The 16,388-nt window shown below is 49.6% G+C and overlaps 1 protein-coding gene across 1 annotated transcript; it reads right to left on the minus strand.

The window, feature by feature from the left end:
• Positions 1–3,223: 3,223 nt before the first annotated feature.
• Positions 3,224–15,940, minus strand: VIPAS39 (VPS33B interacting protein, apical-basolateral polarity regulator, spe-39 homolog; the record flags this gene model as incomplete). Its single annotated transcript, XM_009585737.1, has 18 exons — positions 3,224–3,697; positions 3,957–4,061; positions 4,382–4,471; positions 5,017–5,103; positions 5,488–5,577; positions 5,989–6,030; positions 6,588–6,722; positions 7,016–7,091; positions 7,649–7,722; positions 7,908–7,935; positions 8,024–8,126; positions 8,564–8,597; positions 9,260–9,352; positions 10,281–10,337; positions 12,959–13,023; positions 13,352–13,390; positions 14,393–14,536; positions 15,838–15,940. Coding segments are annotated over 18 exons (1,386 nt in total), but the record flags the coding sequence as incomplete, so codon positions are not given.
• Positions 15,941–16,388: the final 448 nt, after the last annotated feature.

Genomic DNA, 16,388 nt, shown 5'->3' on the forward strand with positions numbered 1-16,388 from the left:
TCCCTCCTTCGCTAAGGAGATGGGGTTTCAGCCAGCAAAGGTGCTGGGGGTTTAGAGGTGGCCAGAGCAGCACCTCCCAGCCTTGCCTGCTTCAGCAGAGGACAGCTTGGTGCACCAGTTAGCCTGACGTGAGGCAAAGGTACAGTGCTCTTGGCTAGAGCAGGACACTGCTGAGCTATCTGAATTACTTGTGACCCGTGATGGAACCCGGAGCATGCTTCAGAGTATCACAAATCTGCACTAGAGATGGAGAGAGGTGAAAACTGGCCCGTTCCCTAAGGCTCTCTGCAGCTCACCCAACTCAGGCACGGCTCCCACGGGGTGAGAGGACCAACTGGGCTGAAGTGCCCTCAGTCAAGCTCGTCAGGGACAAAAATAACCCCATGCCCCACTGCAAGTGGTTGGAGTCCTGTCTTGCACTGTTCACCACCCTCAACCCGCTGGTGCCTATGGCACCGCAGTTGGCGCGAGGTACAAGGGTGGCCTCAGTGAGGCCCCCAGGTTTCCACCTGCTCAGGTTCTGCCCTGGTTCATGTCCCCCGATGGTGTGGTAGGCACCAGCTCTACCTGCGTGGGCAGCGAGCCCACACCCCTGGGTGCACCCAGCCAGCCCAGCCTGGGCACTGCTGCTGCCACGGCAAGTGCCTGGTTACTGGAGAATCCCACACTTTCACCCCAGGGAAGCTGGGAGCGTGGGCTTTTCCAGAGCCACTGCAGCATCCCCCAGAGCAGAGAAGAAAGCAGAAATCAGTCGTGGGGGAGGGTCACCTTCACTGCAGCAGTCTCTGTTTTTTTCTGCTGGGTACAGCTGTGCCACCCCGAGAGCCAACAGCTAGGTTAGCGTGAAAAAACTAAGAGGGCAGGGGTTGAACATGTCTCTATGCCCACACATGTTCATGGGGAAAAGGTGCTCTCAACCAGAAGAATGTTGGCCTCTCCAGTGGGGCAGATGAGTTGAATTTCCAAAGGAAGCAAAAAAAAAGCATTTTGCAAATTCTATCCACGATCTACTTCATCAGCTGGACTGTGCAGCCTAAAAGCAGATACATGCCAAAAGCACACAGGGCCTAGGCCAGGTATTAAAGAGGAACCCTGTATCCCACTGAGGCTGTCCCAAAATCATCTGCATCAGCTGGGCAGTGCCTGCCACAGCTGCTTAAAAAAAAATCCAACAAAACCCACCAGCTCTACAGTAATTTTAGGTTTACTACTTACATAAACCCCACCCTCCCCAGCCATAGGACACATTTCCCTGGAAATCCTCCTCTTCCTGCCCACACAGAGTAGTCATGGGTAGCCTGTGAGCTCCCAAATGCTGCCTTATAGACAAACGTTCCCTGATGCACCACACGCAATCAATCAGACACTTACACCAGCCACGGTATCCTGGTGCTCTGGAAGATGCTCACAAAGCTGGTATCCAGCTTCTAATATTGGGGTGTGAGGATCAACTACATCACTAACACCAACCCATGTGGCACATCAGCATTTTCTGTTACAAGTGGTCCTGCTTTGCTGGGGACATTGGCAGTGCCACTACCCACAGGTCAGAAGCACTGCATCCTGCAAACTGCACACCGAGGTCAGGGGATCAGTAGGCATAGCCAGATCACAGCTCCCCTGCTGCTGGACTTACACATCCCCTTACACGTCTGTATCATTGGTCATACCACAAGAGGGGCATCCAGGACCCATGCTTGGAGAATACAGGTGTGAAGATTTATTTTACGGCTTCATCAGATTCCTCCAAGGGTATGCTCAGCTTCTCCCGTTGCTCCCTGACATAAATCCCAACGAGTGACACCGTTCCAACTCCCAAAACCAAACAATGTCCTGGCCTGGGGCATGTGGGAGAGCCTGGCAGCAAACCTTGCCCTAACCAACAGCATCCTGGGCTGCCTTAGGATGAGTGTTGCCAGCCGGTTAAGGAAGGTGATCCTTCCTCTCTAAATCCAGCGTGCTGTGTCCAGTTCTGGGCTCCTCAGTACAAAAGAGACAAGGACAGAGTCCAGCAAAGGGCCACTAAGATGACTAAGGGACTGGAGCATCTCTTGTATGAGGAGAGGCCAAGAGCTAGGACTGTTCAACCTGGAGAAGGCTCAGCGGGGATCTTGTTAATGTGTGTAAGTATCTGATGACAGGGAATGAAGAAAAGGGACCCAGACTCTTTTCAGTGGTGCCCAGTGATGACAAGAGTCAGTGGGCACCAACTGAAACGTGACAGTCCATCTGAAGACAAGAAAACACCTTTTTACGGCAAGGGTGGTCAAATTCAGGAACACGTTGCCCAGAGAAGTCGAGTCATCTCCAGCTGTGGAGATACTGAAAACCCAAATAGACACAGTCCTGGTCTGCCTGTTCCAAGTGATCCTGCTTGAGCAGGATTGGACTAGATGATCAAGAGGTCCCTTCCAACCTAAACAATTGTGAGAAAAAAACCAAACACCAACAGAAAAAAATCGAGAGTGCACAGTGCAGCAGGGAGGCTGGAACCCAAACCTGCCCTCAGACTGGTACATCGCCACATATAACCTTCACCTTCGTGTGACCATCCCTGCGGCAGCAAACTCTCCTACAACGTTAAAATTAATTAATCTGTGCTGATGGCATTGAAGATGTGAAATAAAGTACTGCTGCAAGCAAAGCCACTCCATGGTGACAAACACTGCTTTTCAGGACATGAGAAAACACCCTGCATACTCACTTTGTGGGAGGTGTGATAAATTGCTCAGGATTAGCACACAGAGTGACAAAGTGCTCAGTGTGGGAAGGAAGTAAACAGCCCAAGGAGAAAGAGACAGCTTTATTTAAGGAATTGAAGTAAGGTCTGGAAGGATGAAGCCAGCAGTTGCCTGAGGAGTTGTGTTTCTGAGAAAGTGCAATTCAATCCTCCCTGGCATAACACGCACTGAGAAAAGAGCTGCTGGGGCCAGCAGGTTTGTGCCCACTGAGAGGGGTCCCCCCCTTGCTCTCCATCCAACCCAGCAGGGCTCTGACCAGCTCCACACCATAAAGGGATCTTCCAAGATAAAGGGATCTTCCAAGAGCTGCAGAGTGCCAGCACAAGGATACTGGCAGAGGCTGCTGTCCTGGCTTTCTGCAGGAGTTCATAAAACACCTCTTTAAACCAACAAAAAAAAAGAGCTTTAAGGTGCAGCTGGTCCTTTCCCCCAACACCCTCTTTGATGTAGGGAGAACACAGTCCAGCAGGCTTTACTCCAGCCACAGCCATGACTGGTGATGCCCAAGTCAGCTTGAGTGTTACAGGGACTGGTCAGCATTGTCTGGTGGAGAGACCCACGAATGTGACTGACCTGTTCCTCTTGTGAGAACAAGCCCAGGCACCACCCAGAGCAAACCTAACCTTGCTGTGCCCAGTAACTTCCCTCCGTAAACAAAAGCGATGCCTGGCTTACAGCCAAGTCAAAGAGAATCAGATTCCAAAAAGAATCAACCCTGGTGGATCAGTACCATGCTTTCGCTGGCTACATCAGAGTAGCTGCCTTCAACCAGCCTGAATGCCGCTGTCCCACAAGCCACAGGCACCCACTGTCACTGACGAACGTTGATCATGCAATGAGTAGTAACAGAGTTGCTCTGTTGGCACTGGACTGGACTTGCACTGGACTTGCAATCACTGGCAAGGCAACGGCCAAGCAGGCTGCTTCACAGGTGCTCAGTTCTTCCATCGGATTTGCTGAAAGAGAGGACGAGATATGACTAACATCAGTGCTGAACACAGATCCCTCAGGGGTCAAGTTAGTGAGTCCCAGTCCCTGACAAGGACAACTATGGCCAGAGGGTGCTATTTCTATCAGTTTCACCCTTCATTCCTACACTGAACGCAACCCCAAACATAAGATTAGCTTCCCTTATGTAGGACAGCCATGCCCTTACACCTAATCTATGGCCATTTCTGATAAAAGTCTCTGGAAGAAAAAGTAGGTGTTTCTTACCACGTTGCTGAGAATGCTGTTTATCTTCTCTTCCTCTGCAGAGCCTCGCTCCACCTTGCATTTATATGCTGTCAGCTGGATGCGATCCTTTAGATCCCTGTACGTCTGGATAAACAGCAAAACCAGCACCCAGCTGAGTGAGGAGGACACTTCCACAGTTAGACAGTGCCCTGTAGATGAGCAGGGCAACCCTTCAGTCTCTGCCTCAAGTTCCCACCACAGCACAACTCCACAGCACAAACACTAGGAGCCACTCTCCTGGCTTACTTGGCTTCCACTGGGAACCACATCACTGCTCCCAGGCCACAGGGATAAACAAACCTCACACCAGGCACAACAGCAGTGGCACATGGCAGAGCACAGGAAAGCTAGTGAGAAAAAGCAGGCTCTTGTCCCATTTTGTCACACACACAGCAGGGACCTACCTCAATGACAACATCATGGCATTTGTATTTTGTGGCAAGGTTCAACCGTGTCTCTACATCCTCCACCAGGCGCACATACTCCTGCAGCACCTACAAGGGAAGGAAGAGTGTCTCAGCTCCCTTCTGCAGGTACCTCCTGCCTCGTTCTCTCACCCCAGTCACAAAACCTTTCAAGGTCACTGGTCACACAGACTTGAACCCTTCCTTCCTAAGGCAACAAGTGACAAGGACAAGACTGCTCAGGACCCCAGAGGCAGTAAAGCTTTGCTCACAAAGCTCAGAGTCCTAGGCTACCTCATTCCTGTGGATCAGGCTAACCATTGCCAGCCAGATTAAGCATGAGAAAAGTTAATGTAGCAAACAAAGGTGGCAATGCACTGTGGGGAGAGAGCTCCCAGACAACAGTAGGCCCGCTGTCCCTCTTGCAGTCAGACTGAGGACCCAGCCCTCACTACTACCCACACTTCCTGTTGATGCATGGGGCGCTCAGCTGAGTGCTGCGCCCACCTGGCAGAGCCAGCAGCTCGGCTAGCTGTTCTCCCACTCCCAGCTAGGAAGCAGCTCACTTAGGGAATCATTCACATCCCAAATCCCAACAAAGAGCAGGAGGACATAAGCAGCAGTTTTTTGCTCACCTGCACAGGTGCATTGTTCCTCTGCAAGATCTCCACCACCCGGTGAAAGCCAATAGGTGCCTTCTTCTTGGTGTAGCCCAGCCAGTTCTGAAATGAGAGCCAAACCCTATGTTAATCCTAAAGGGCAATCCCTCCAGCCACAAGAAAATGTTTTTCCCCAATGCCAGCAACCAGCCACCACATGCACCACTGGCAGAGCCCTTCATGCAGTGGCTGGGCGCAGGTTGGCTGCGAACCCTTTGGTAACAGAGCACGAGGGCAGCCCCCTTCTCTGACCTTGTTGCTGCAGCCAAGCCAGGCCCAGCAGAGGTCTTAGGCAGGGAGAGGAATGTACTGCAACACCCTGCAGCAGAGGTGCTGGGCCCTGCTGAAATAAAACCAGTCTGTCCGGTAACTCCAGAACAAGCCAGCTATCAGTAGTAGATACCAGTACCTGGAATTGAGTCCCCAGCAAGGCTTTCCGAAACTCACCTTGGTGGTGAAGAGGGCATCCACATCATCCCAGGCTCGCAGCTTGGCACGGGCAGCCAGGGCAGTCAGCACATACTGCTTATCAGGAATCTGCAAGGCAGAAAGCTGCAGTCAGAGCACTAGCACAGCTCAGGCGGCCTGTACGGGTTGGACAGGAATAGCATCTGCCCCCAACCCTGTCAGGACCCACACCAACAGCCAGGCAAGGAGGTGAGATGCTACCTGAGGCCAGGGCCAGCACTGCAGAGAGCGGGGGGTGGGGGATTTGCAAATGCTGCTGCAGCCAGGGTGCACCCAGTGAAAGCCTCCACATGCCTTTCTGAGCCTCCCACTTGCCTTTCTGAGCCTCCCGAATGGCCTTGCTCAAGGAGGATGCCATGGCCCCCTCCCTATCTCAGTGCTGAGCCCCTCAAACTCCTCCTACCTAGCCCCCTCGCTAAATACAATTTGGCTGGCCACATTTTCAGCTAATGCTGCCACAACAGCAGGAGACTCACGTACCTTAAATGTTTTTTTCAGGTTGGTCGGGCTGCTGAATGTTCCCTAGAGAGAGCAGACAAGTCAGTGCAAACTCAGAGGGGCACGCCACAGGAGAGGTTCAGACACCTGTTGTAAGGCATTTGCCTCACACAGGGTGAATCTCCCCAGGTTTTTACTGCTTTTTGCTCATATCAGTGCCACAGGAGGAAAAAGCTGTCAGAAGAGAGCAACTATCCCACCCCATTAGCTCTGTGGTTTGGTTTCCCCTATATCCTCAACTGGTGCACCTGCAGCACTTCCAAGACCAGTACCACGCACCCCAGCCTCATGGGATTAAGGGCCAATTCTGGCTTCTTGGAGCCAGAAGTAAAAGACAGTGATTTCTAGGAGGCAACTCCCTGACAGGCTGTCCCAGGTTGCATGTCCCATCTTAGAGCACAAAAGAAAACTCCAAACTGGTCCCAGATGGACAAAAGGAGCTGGGTTCCTCTAGGTCTCTCGGAGGGATGAAATATGACTTCCCTCCCTTTCTTTCCTTAACATGCCCCAGCTTAACCACCCCACATATTGAGGGCTAGAGGGATGAGACATAACCTTCTCTTCGCCCACATCATCCTCACCTCAGCCTCTGTGTAGTGGTAGAAACAGGAATAAAAGAGAGTGGTCACTAGTGGCATGTTGAGAATTGAAGCCTTGCGAGGATATTTCCGAAATATCTCTGATTGCCCAGCTGTCTCCAAGTGCCGATCATTGGCCTGCGGAAACAGGAAGACAGAGAAGGTGAACAAGAGCCAGGGCAACGGCCTGACCTAGCTGCAGTAGAGACCTGGGGAAAGTGTTGAGATAGCAATGCACAAGCACAGCCTCAACATGCCATGAAGTCTCAGGTCTGGTATTTCACACATGTGCCTGGCACAGCAGCTTGGACAACAGTTAAACTACACTAACCAGGGTAAGCTGGTTAGATCCAAAATGGTATAAGTTAGGGACTGACAGAGATCTCGCAGCTAGGCCCAGTCATCTCTGACCAGCAGGGAAGATCTCATACCTCAATGATGATCTGTCGCTCCAACAGGGTATAATGGTCTTGGATGTGGGAGGTATCCTCAGCTGAAAATGGCAGCCTGGCCAGACATGGAGGAAGGAGACACTGTCAGCAGCTCTTAACACAGTACTCTTAGAAGAATGCTCTTCTCTACCAAACATGCTCCCCACAGACAGAGATGTGGGGAACATCTCCCATTCTCCCCAGCCTGAGTGGCTGGTAGGTACTCAAGCTCCTGCCCTGCTGCCCTCTCCAACTGGATCTCTCCTAGACAGGCTCCACAGAAGAAAAAATTATGTGGCATCTCTCGCAGAACAACCTAAAGCTGATGCTATCAATTTCTTCAAGTGCTCAGGCACCCAAGCTTTCATCCTTCACAACCTGAAGGGTCAATAATCAGAAGGCCCCTGACACCTCTTTGCCCCAACGTAAGCAGCAAAAGCTGCCGGACTAGTGGTCACCACAAATTCTTCCTGGTCTACATTGTGTCCACAACACCCCACTCCCACTGAGGTAAAACCAACATCAGCTCTCAAACTACATAAGCTGCGGCACTGGGACAGAGGTCTAATTTTCTTTACTACCACCTTCTGTGAAGCACCCACATCCTTTCCACCTTCTTGCATTTTTTCTTACCCAATGCAGCCTTTCAGAAATTCCCTCCTTTTTTCTACATCCTGGATGTTCAAATGCTCCCGGTACTGGGACAGCTGGAGGGAGAGGGAAAAGAAGCACAGTCTGTTCTCATGGATTTGGGAGATACAGGACTCCAGACAGCAAAATGGGGATGGAAAGCTCTTGCCTGACTACCAGACACCCTGCAGCCAGCCTCCCCTTGCCCACTACGCTCCCTCTTCACTGAGGAAAGGGAGCTTCTCCCCCTGGGAATACTCACAGCAACCTCCTCAGTCCTGTCTAGGAACCTGCAAAAGGGAATGAGCCAGCATTAACTTGGAGGCAGGATCCTAGCAGTGTGCTCAGCCCTGCCACAAGGGTGGGCAAGAGCCTCACCTGAGAAGATCCAGAAGCAACTTCTGCTCACCCGTCTCTTTGAGGAAATGGATCAGATGACACAAGGCCACCTGCCGCACCTCCAGCTCCCGAAACAAGATCTCTACAGGAGAAAGACATATGTATAGGTGGGTAAAGTAAGTTAGCACTACCAAGCCAGAGGGGGCTAAGCATAGTGCATGGAGTTGCAAGCCATTGGCAGGATTCAACAACCTTATCCCATCTCAAAGCACAGTCTTGGAGGCCAGAGCACAGGAGAAGAGCCTGTTCACTAGGCTGCCAGCTGAATTCACAGCAGTGTGCTACCCCTACAGATTCATTTTCATTCACCCCATCACCACTGCTTAAAGCTTCTCTCTGGGGCCTTTGTGGGCATCACCATCCCCCCTCCCATGTGACACTCGCTGCAAAAATATTTCACGCTCAGTAGAGTAGCAATACTCCAGATGCTCAGTTTGTGACTTGCACCCAGTGAAAGAACTAGCCCCTCTGCCCTTAAATGAAACACACTATAGAAACCCTGGCCCCAGTCACACTTACCTCTCCTTAGTGTCCGTTTCAGGAATATCAGGACCTGTGAGCACAGAGAGGCAGCTCTCAGCTGACTAGATCAGTCTTCACCAGAATTAAGACAGACAGACGGCAAACTGGTCAAGGCCTGGGGAGGCTTTTGCAAAGGGCCTTTGAAGACAACAGCTCTTATAGCACTGAACTGAATTCTGCTACCCGCTAGACACAGGACAAGCAGTGAGCCAGGGCCACAGCTGCCTGGATGCCTCCCTAAGCTCCTACTCTGGAGCTTGCATAAGTGAGACCAAGATTTACAAAGAAAACCTTTCCATCAGAGATCCAAGTGCTTAAAAGACCTGGCTGAGGGAAGCTCTGACACAGTCCCATTTGCTGCCTGATGCTTTGGAAGCCAGATAAACTAGAGAGGCCCCTCAAATCTTCAGTGCTGCAATGAGCAGATTAAACCTTGACCTTCAAGAAGTTGCTGCAAAGATCTGTAAGGATGAAGGATCAGGTTCCTTGTTATTAACCTGACATGAATTCTGCAGAGTGGCAGGGGAGATTCCCAGTCTTAACCTTTGACACTTTTCAGTAACTTCTTGGTTTTAAGTAAAGAACAAACCCCCATCTTGCAAGATTAGGCGGTCAACTGACTGCATTCACACAAGCACCCTCTGTGGGGTCACCCAGGAAGTCCCAGCCCTAGATGGCCCCAGCAGGACTCACAGCTGTAATGACATTCCCATCATGCCCTGCCACAGCTTCATCCAAGAGCACCAGCTTGTCCTGCAGGGAGCGAAATCTCTCCAGAGAGCAGACCTGGAGATGGAAGAGGTATAAGTAGGCATATGGGATATCAGACAATCCCCAGGCTGAACCAACTCCCAAGGTACTACCTATTCTTCCCCCATGAGCCCTTCAGGAGCATGAATAATTGCCCTCCCAACCAGCGGAGAACTTCTCATTTAGCTGAAACCATGTGCTGCATGATCACTGGGAATCTGTCCACAGGGGTTGTCCACATTACTGCCCAGGCTAGGACAGCAGACACTGTACATTCAGCACAAACTCCCTTGTAACAAGGCAAAACTTCCCTGCACACCACAAACCTCCAGCCCTGACAGGAGGAGGGAACTCTGCAGGGCCCCTTCCTGAGAGGAGACCAGAAAAGTAGAGTTGTAAGACCCTTCCTCCCTTCTTCTTACCCCATAATTGTGGCCTCTCTCAGCCTTTAGTTCACCTCAGTCTTTGAGGAGGCACATGCAGAGTAAAACCACAAGCTCCCTGTATGCTCACTGCAAACTGAGGCAGCTGAGACTAAGATTCCAGCTCCAGCGTAACCAAGATTGCTTCTGTCTTCCTCCCTCCGTTTGCCACCAACTAAGAAGGCAAGTGAAGCCCCATACCCTCAGATTTTTTCCATAAACCCAGCCTCAGGGAGCAGAAAGGGTAGAGAAGGACACAGCAGGTACAGATGCCTCCTGTCAGAGCCTAGCTGAGGGGATGACTCAAGTAAACAATGCAACAAAACTCTGAAGGTCTCCTGCTGCTCCTGAGCTAGTGTGATCCCAGCACTGCCACCTGGCAAAGCAGCAGACAGGCAGAGCACCGTCCCTGCTAGATGCTGCAAGCAACATGGATCCCCTCCCTGCTCCTGGAACAGCCAGGAGCATAGGGAAGTGTAAAGCAGTTTAGGACCACCCACCCCCCCGTCTCTTGCAAGCAGGTGGGAGTGGAAAGTCCTTACCTTGCCCCTCTGCATTCGCCTGACTGTATCTTTGGGGCTCCAATCACTGCTGTAATCCTGCCACAAGAAAAATAAAGAGCTCTTGAGCCTCAAGAGAGATCACGGCAGCAGTCCCCAAGCTGCTTTCCACTTGTGCTGGATCAGAGTGATGGCCCATGCATAGCTTCTCAGACTTATCATTCAGCTGCTCCAGGGGGGTTGTTAGTAGGATGTGTCCCTACAGTGTTCAGGTGCAGATGCTGGGCCCTCAGACTCTGCATGCTGGTGAGGAGGGAAGCTAGAGGGTCAGATGTTAACACAGAGTCTTTCTATTGCCTCAGTAAGGTCTGTCATTATATTCTTTATAAGAAGTGCATTTCAACAGGTTGTCCTCCTTGCAAATTAAAGCTCCAATGTCACTTTCAGAAGGACAAACAAAATACATGCAAAACTGACAAACCCAAAACTGGGGGGGGGAAGAGTCAGTTTCTTGTTACAATTCAGACAGACTTCTGCTGGTGAGCCTTCCACAGCAGTGTGGAGAACGCAAGGACAACAGCCTCAGGCAAGTGCCTGGAGAGTCGCACAAGACTAGTACAATGTGACAAGAGCACTGAAGCCTGTAGCAAGACCTTCTTAAGGTAATATGCTACCCCTGCTGCAATGACCAAAGTTCTTCCCCTGCAGCCTGCAGACACTACGATCTGGAAGCACTGGATAAAAAGTGGCGGTGGCCTGAGCCACTGCTGAACTCAGACTCCAAAAAGGCACCTAAGTCTTTGTGAGGCACTCAAGCCAGTGGTTGTAATTCATCCTTCTGCCTCAAAAGAGCCAGAGAAAGAGAGTAACCAGAAATAGCTCTAAGGACATTGAATTTTAAATTCATTGAAGATTTATTGAAAGCCCAAATTTAAAGAAAAAAAGGGCTGACCCAGTCCTATTAAGGGACCACTGCACACAAATCTCTCAAGTCAATGTATAGTTGAGTGTCAAATGTCCTGAGCACTAGGGTTCCTTCCAGCACCTCTGGTCAGAGACAGCTCCTCAGCCTGTCACTGTCAGGACACTGGTTCAAAGCTGCCACTAATGTTCCCTTCTTTGTTTCACCCCACTTACAAGACTCCTGCCTGCTTTTAAGGAGCTGTTCAACCCTTCTCCTTCCTGCTTCACTGCCTCTGCAGGCACAGAACACAGCAGGGCACACTTATTTCTCCTGGTGTGCTTTCAGGAAGTGCTGCCTGTTAGGTTATGTGATCAACGGCTAATCAACATAAACACATCAAGCTGGTGAGGATCAGATGGCCAAGGACAGGTGGAGAAAACCCAGTAACCTAATCAGTGCAATCTGAGCACACTGACTTGGTCACTCCTTGCCACCATCAAATGAGACAGATTAGGTTATTATCCTTTGTGTAAAACCCTGTGTAAAAAGATGAGTAAACCAAAGAAACTTTCCCCAAACACCATGCAACCCTAAAAAGGCACAGGACTTAGTATGAGATGAAGGGGAAAGAGAATCCTGGGATGTTTTAAGAGGGTTGTGTAAATGTGTAAGGCTTGTTGCAGAAGTTTACTGGAGAGACAAAAAGCAGGGAAATGGAGGTATCAAAATGAATTAGGAAAATAGAGGGAAAAGGGGCCATAGGGTGCCAGCCAAGTTTAAACAAGTTAGTGTGCCTGTCTGACTGAGCCCTGCAATGGATCATTGCAATCTGTCTTATATTCTCATTAAATTCTATATTTAACCACCTTCTGTGTGGGTGGGCTTTCTATTCCAAGTGTATGTGTTCGTATGAACGCTAGTGAACTTCAGGCTCAACCAGCCAGTAAGTAGAATAGGTAGTCTGAGTACCAGGAACCCTAGGGGCTCAAGGGTCCAGATGCCAGCAACTGGAGGAGACTGGGGTCTGGGATTCAGCTACAAAACAAACTGGATGTCTAAGACCAGCTACTGGAGAGACCCACAGAGTGTATGTATGTTCTACTAGTGGAATTCAATCCTGGTCAGACAGAAAGGAGGCTCAAGATCAGGCTTGAGTGTTGTGTGTTTTGTGTCTGTTGGTAAAGGCATTGGTTTCTGTCTGTGTTAATCCATGTGGGCAGCTGTGTTTGTATTGCGCATGTCTGTATCTATTGGGAATATATGCTCAGTCCTGTTACTGGTTGGACCTGGGGACATGGAACCACAACCCCACACCTAGTAGGAGGAATCCATCCAGTCCCAAAATCCACTAGATTCTGCAACACCTAACACTGCCTATCTGGGAGAACATTCTTGCCAACTGGAACTCCACCTCTGTGCAATTCTCTCTGTGCTGTCCCAGTGATTCATGAACAAGAAATTTAGAAGCCTTTAGATCTAAAAAATTTAAAACGCACACGTGATGGCAATTCATCTGACCCAGCATGAAAGCAGCTTACAGGCAAAGCACTATTTAGAAATCCTTTTCACAAAGACTGCTGGGCCATTCATTAGGAGAAGGAGTAACTAAGACCTGCAGCAAAGCTCCCTACTTCTGAGCAAAAGCAGAGAACACATAAATTACTGTGAGGCTGCATTTTGCAGCTCCCTGTCCTATTCCCTGCATTGCCCTCTGCTGTCTGAAATAGCAATTAATCATCTCCCATGAAACCAATGGAGTAGGAATTTCTCCTGGCAGTACTCTGATCTCAACACACTACAAACACAGGCTGCTCACCTTGTATTCAGCTTTCGGTCTGCGCAGTTCTGGGGCGTAATTTTTAACTCCTGTGTCAGAGAGGGCTGAGAGGGAAAGGCAAAACTGAGTAGCACATCAAAATCCTGATTCACAGCCACTTCCCAAACCACCCTTTTCTTGGTTTTTGTGGTAGAAGACCCAAACTCAAGCACCAAATGGCAATACAAAGTTGCTCTAAACCCAACATAAACAGATTACCCCAAATCATCATGCCAACTCTTTTGCTTCTTTGCTGAATGACTTTCAGACAACCCATGATTCAGTTTCCCTTTCTGCAACATAAGGAAGATGACACTTCCCTTTTTTCTGGAAATGCTTTGGTTTACGTAAATCTGCACCCCTCCCAAAATGAAGCAGGGATTCAAAACTTACCATCTGAAAGGCACTGGAAACTTGGAAGTTTGTTTCGTCCTGAAATCAAAACAAACACTCATGAGAGACTGTCTCTTCACCAGCAACATCTCTTGCAGAGGGAACACAAGCCTAGACTGCAAGCCAGTGTGCGGCAGCTATGCCACTGTAGAACCAGCCACTCTGTATAGTGATTCACACTACACCGGCATAGCTGGGGCTCACGGGCTTGCAGTCTAAGGCTTTGAAGTTGTCTGTGGCATCACAAACCATATCACACCCCAGCCCTATCTGCCCTCTTGTTGCTGAGGCCAGGAGAGGTTAGAGAGCCTGAATTCACCCATCTACCCGCAGAGCAGAGGCTCAAGCACACAGCACTACTTAGGCCATGGCAACATGGACAGCTTCTTCACCAGGGCTGCGATTTGGATGCCTTTCATTATCACTGTATTATCAAAGTTGAGAGTAAAAAACCACCCCAGAGAAAGAGAGACAAAGTAAAAGCTAGTTTGTCATCTGGCTGTGAGACAACAGAGCTGAACTCTTGCAAGCTGTGTAAGTCTCCCCATGGCCTGCTGCACAGTTCCCCCCATAACCAGCTATGCTACCACTGCTGCTACCATGCGTTTGCTGAACCAACTATAACATCAACAGCAGCCAGCTGAGCTCCAAATAAAGGATAATCAACCTGTCTTCCCTACAGTACTGAAGACCAAGTGAGGGCCACATGGGTCAAGCCAGTCCCTTTGTAGTCTGCTCTTTTCCACCATGCAAACAGATTGCTATACAGTGCTGTGCTCTACCTTGCTGTTCTGTGGAACCTGGTTTTTAAGAAGCCATAATCTCCAAAGCCCCCTCCCATACCACAAGAGCATGCGATCTTCTGCACAAGACGGTCTCCAATTTCTGACCAGTGAGAGATACACTCCCACACTGAGGAGAGATCAGAGCTTCCCTGTTTTGCAATACACTTAAGAGAAAATGATTTACATAACACATAATTGCCCCTTGACGCTCTTGAGGGAAAACCCATTTGTCCATACTGTATATGAGGAACCTCACCTTTGAACAGGCTGCTTAGGGAGTAGGAGGAAACTTGTTTGGGAAAAGCAGCATAGGAGGAAGAGCCCTTCTGTAGGCTGGAGTCTCGGCCCTCCAGCGAGCTAGTTCTGCTGGAGGCTGTCTCTTTGATTGACCAGGAGATACCTATGTGCAGACAGAGGTAATTTGTAACAGAGAAAGAGAAAACCAGTCTGTAAAGAATGATCTTATGGCACGGGAGGAATGTTACCAAGTGTGTCCTGATCAGTTCCGCACTAGCACATCCTGATAATTTTGACCCTCAGCACTAAGCAGATGCAGTGCACAGAACCCCAATCTCGTGTAATACTGCTTGTTAAACAGTTGCGCATTGTCCTCCAGAAATGATTGATTTTAGCAATGCTGTACAGCTGGTTATGGCTTACATAAAAAAATGCATAGACCACCCAATTTATATGTTGTTGCATGGGGTAAAGCATAATCCTTGCTCTAAAGGTACAGAGCAAGGCAGAGAATCCCTGGCTTACCTCAAATTACAGAAGCATAAGAGCATACCTTCCTGAACACTGGAAAACTAAGATAGTTTTCTCCCCACACAGACAAAACAGCTATCAATATGCATATACTGCTGGCAACAATGCATATGTTTCCCTCCTTCTTGTTCGAGACACAGTTTTCCCTTCTTTTCACGCAGCTGCATAACACACACATTTTAGGACAGGGTGATAGAGCAAAAAAGCCAATAGGTAGAGACCTTGGGTGGGAAAAAAACCGGCCTGAACCAGAGGGAGGAGCTACAGCATAGGACAAGAAGAACAGTCTCTTTGAAGGTCCTCTGGGAGATCCACATGGAAATTTTCACTGTTTGGCCAGTGCCACATATTCTGTGGGTCATGAACTCCAAAGCGCAGCAGACAGCATCATGTGTGGGTCATGAGCTCGCTCCCATCATCACTAGAAACGCATTTGCTTAATGCTTACAATCCCCTTTCAAACTTCAAGCATAAGAGTCAATCTATAAACACACACTAAACCTTGGAATATCTCCTTAAAGCGCTGGGGGGACAAAGCACAGAGAACTTTAAATGGTGCCATTTCAGGCAGCAGTGTGAAGGAAATGATCATCTAGAATCTGCAGGCCAGCTAAGCATGATGAATATCAAGCCATAACCTCCAAAATATCTGCTCTAAGCTAGGCTACATATTGGGAAAAACACAGCGAATTCCCTCCACTTGTCTGCACTCCTCTTCTTTATGTAATATGGGCTTCTGCTCATTCTCTTTTCAGTGGATCCACACAGGTAAATCAAGTAGCTCACAATGTGACCTGAGGAGACTAGAATTAGATGAGATATGCAGGATTAGATAGCAAGTAGTACTCCTGTCCTCGCCTAAACAACATGACTTAGGCAGTAATTTTAAACTCCCTCTGTCTCAAGGATAACTTGCAGTACTTGTGCACTTACTTCCCACAGGTTCTCCGCTCCAGCTGACCCTCTCAAGGTCATCGTCATCATCATCATCGACGATATCCCGAAGGCTATTCACTGCCCGTTTGGATTCCTTTAGCTATGGACAAGAGAAAGAGCTTGTATAAAGACCACCAGTGCTGCAGAGCGCGCTTTGTTTCCTATTACCTTCAAACAATCTCCCTCAGAGCTTTGAATACAGCTTCTTCAGCTTCCACTACCTGTTCTGGAGGAGGTATTTTATGCCTGTAGGCGTTCAACAGACACGGCAGCCCTTCCCCACCACTGGGAATCCAAAGGCCACCGACACCTACACAGACACTGATAGCTCAACCAGCAGGAGATGCAGTTTGGTGCATGGGCGAGGAACCACCGTCCTAACGAGATTTCGGATTGGCTACCGCGGGGGGCGAGACGGGAGCCCTTGGTGGCCTCCACACCGGGCAGGAGGCAAGCATCCACCCCACCCACGAAGCACAGACCACAGCGAAGCGCGGGGCCGAGGCCAGGGCTGAGACGGCCACGGCGGGGCCTGCCCGGGGGGGTCT

Source organism: Fulmarus glacialis, unplaced genomic scaffold (assembly GCF_000690835.1).
Source record: "Fulmarus glacialis isolate BGI_N327 unplaced genomic scaffold, ASM69083v1 scaffold45729, whole genome shotgun sequence".
Classification (NCBI taxonomy): domain Eukaryota; kingdom Metazoa; phylum Chordata; class Aves; order Procellariiformes; family Procellariidae; genus Fulmarus; species Fulmarus glacialis.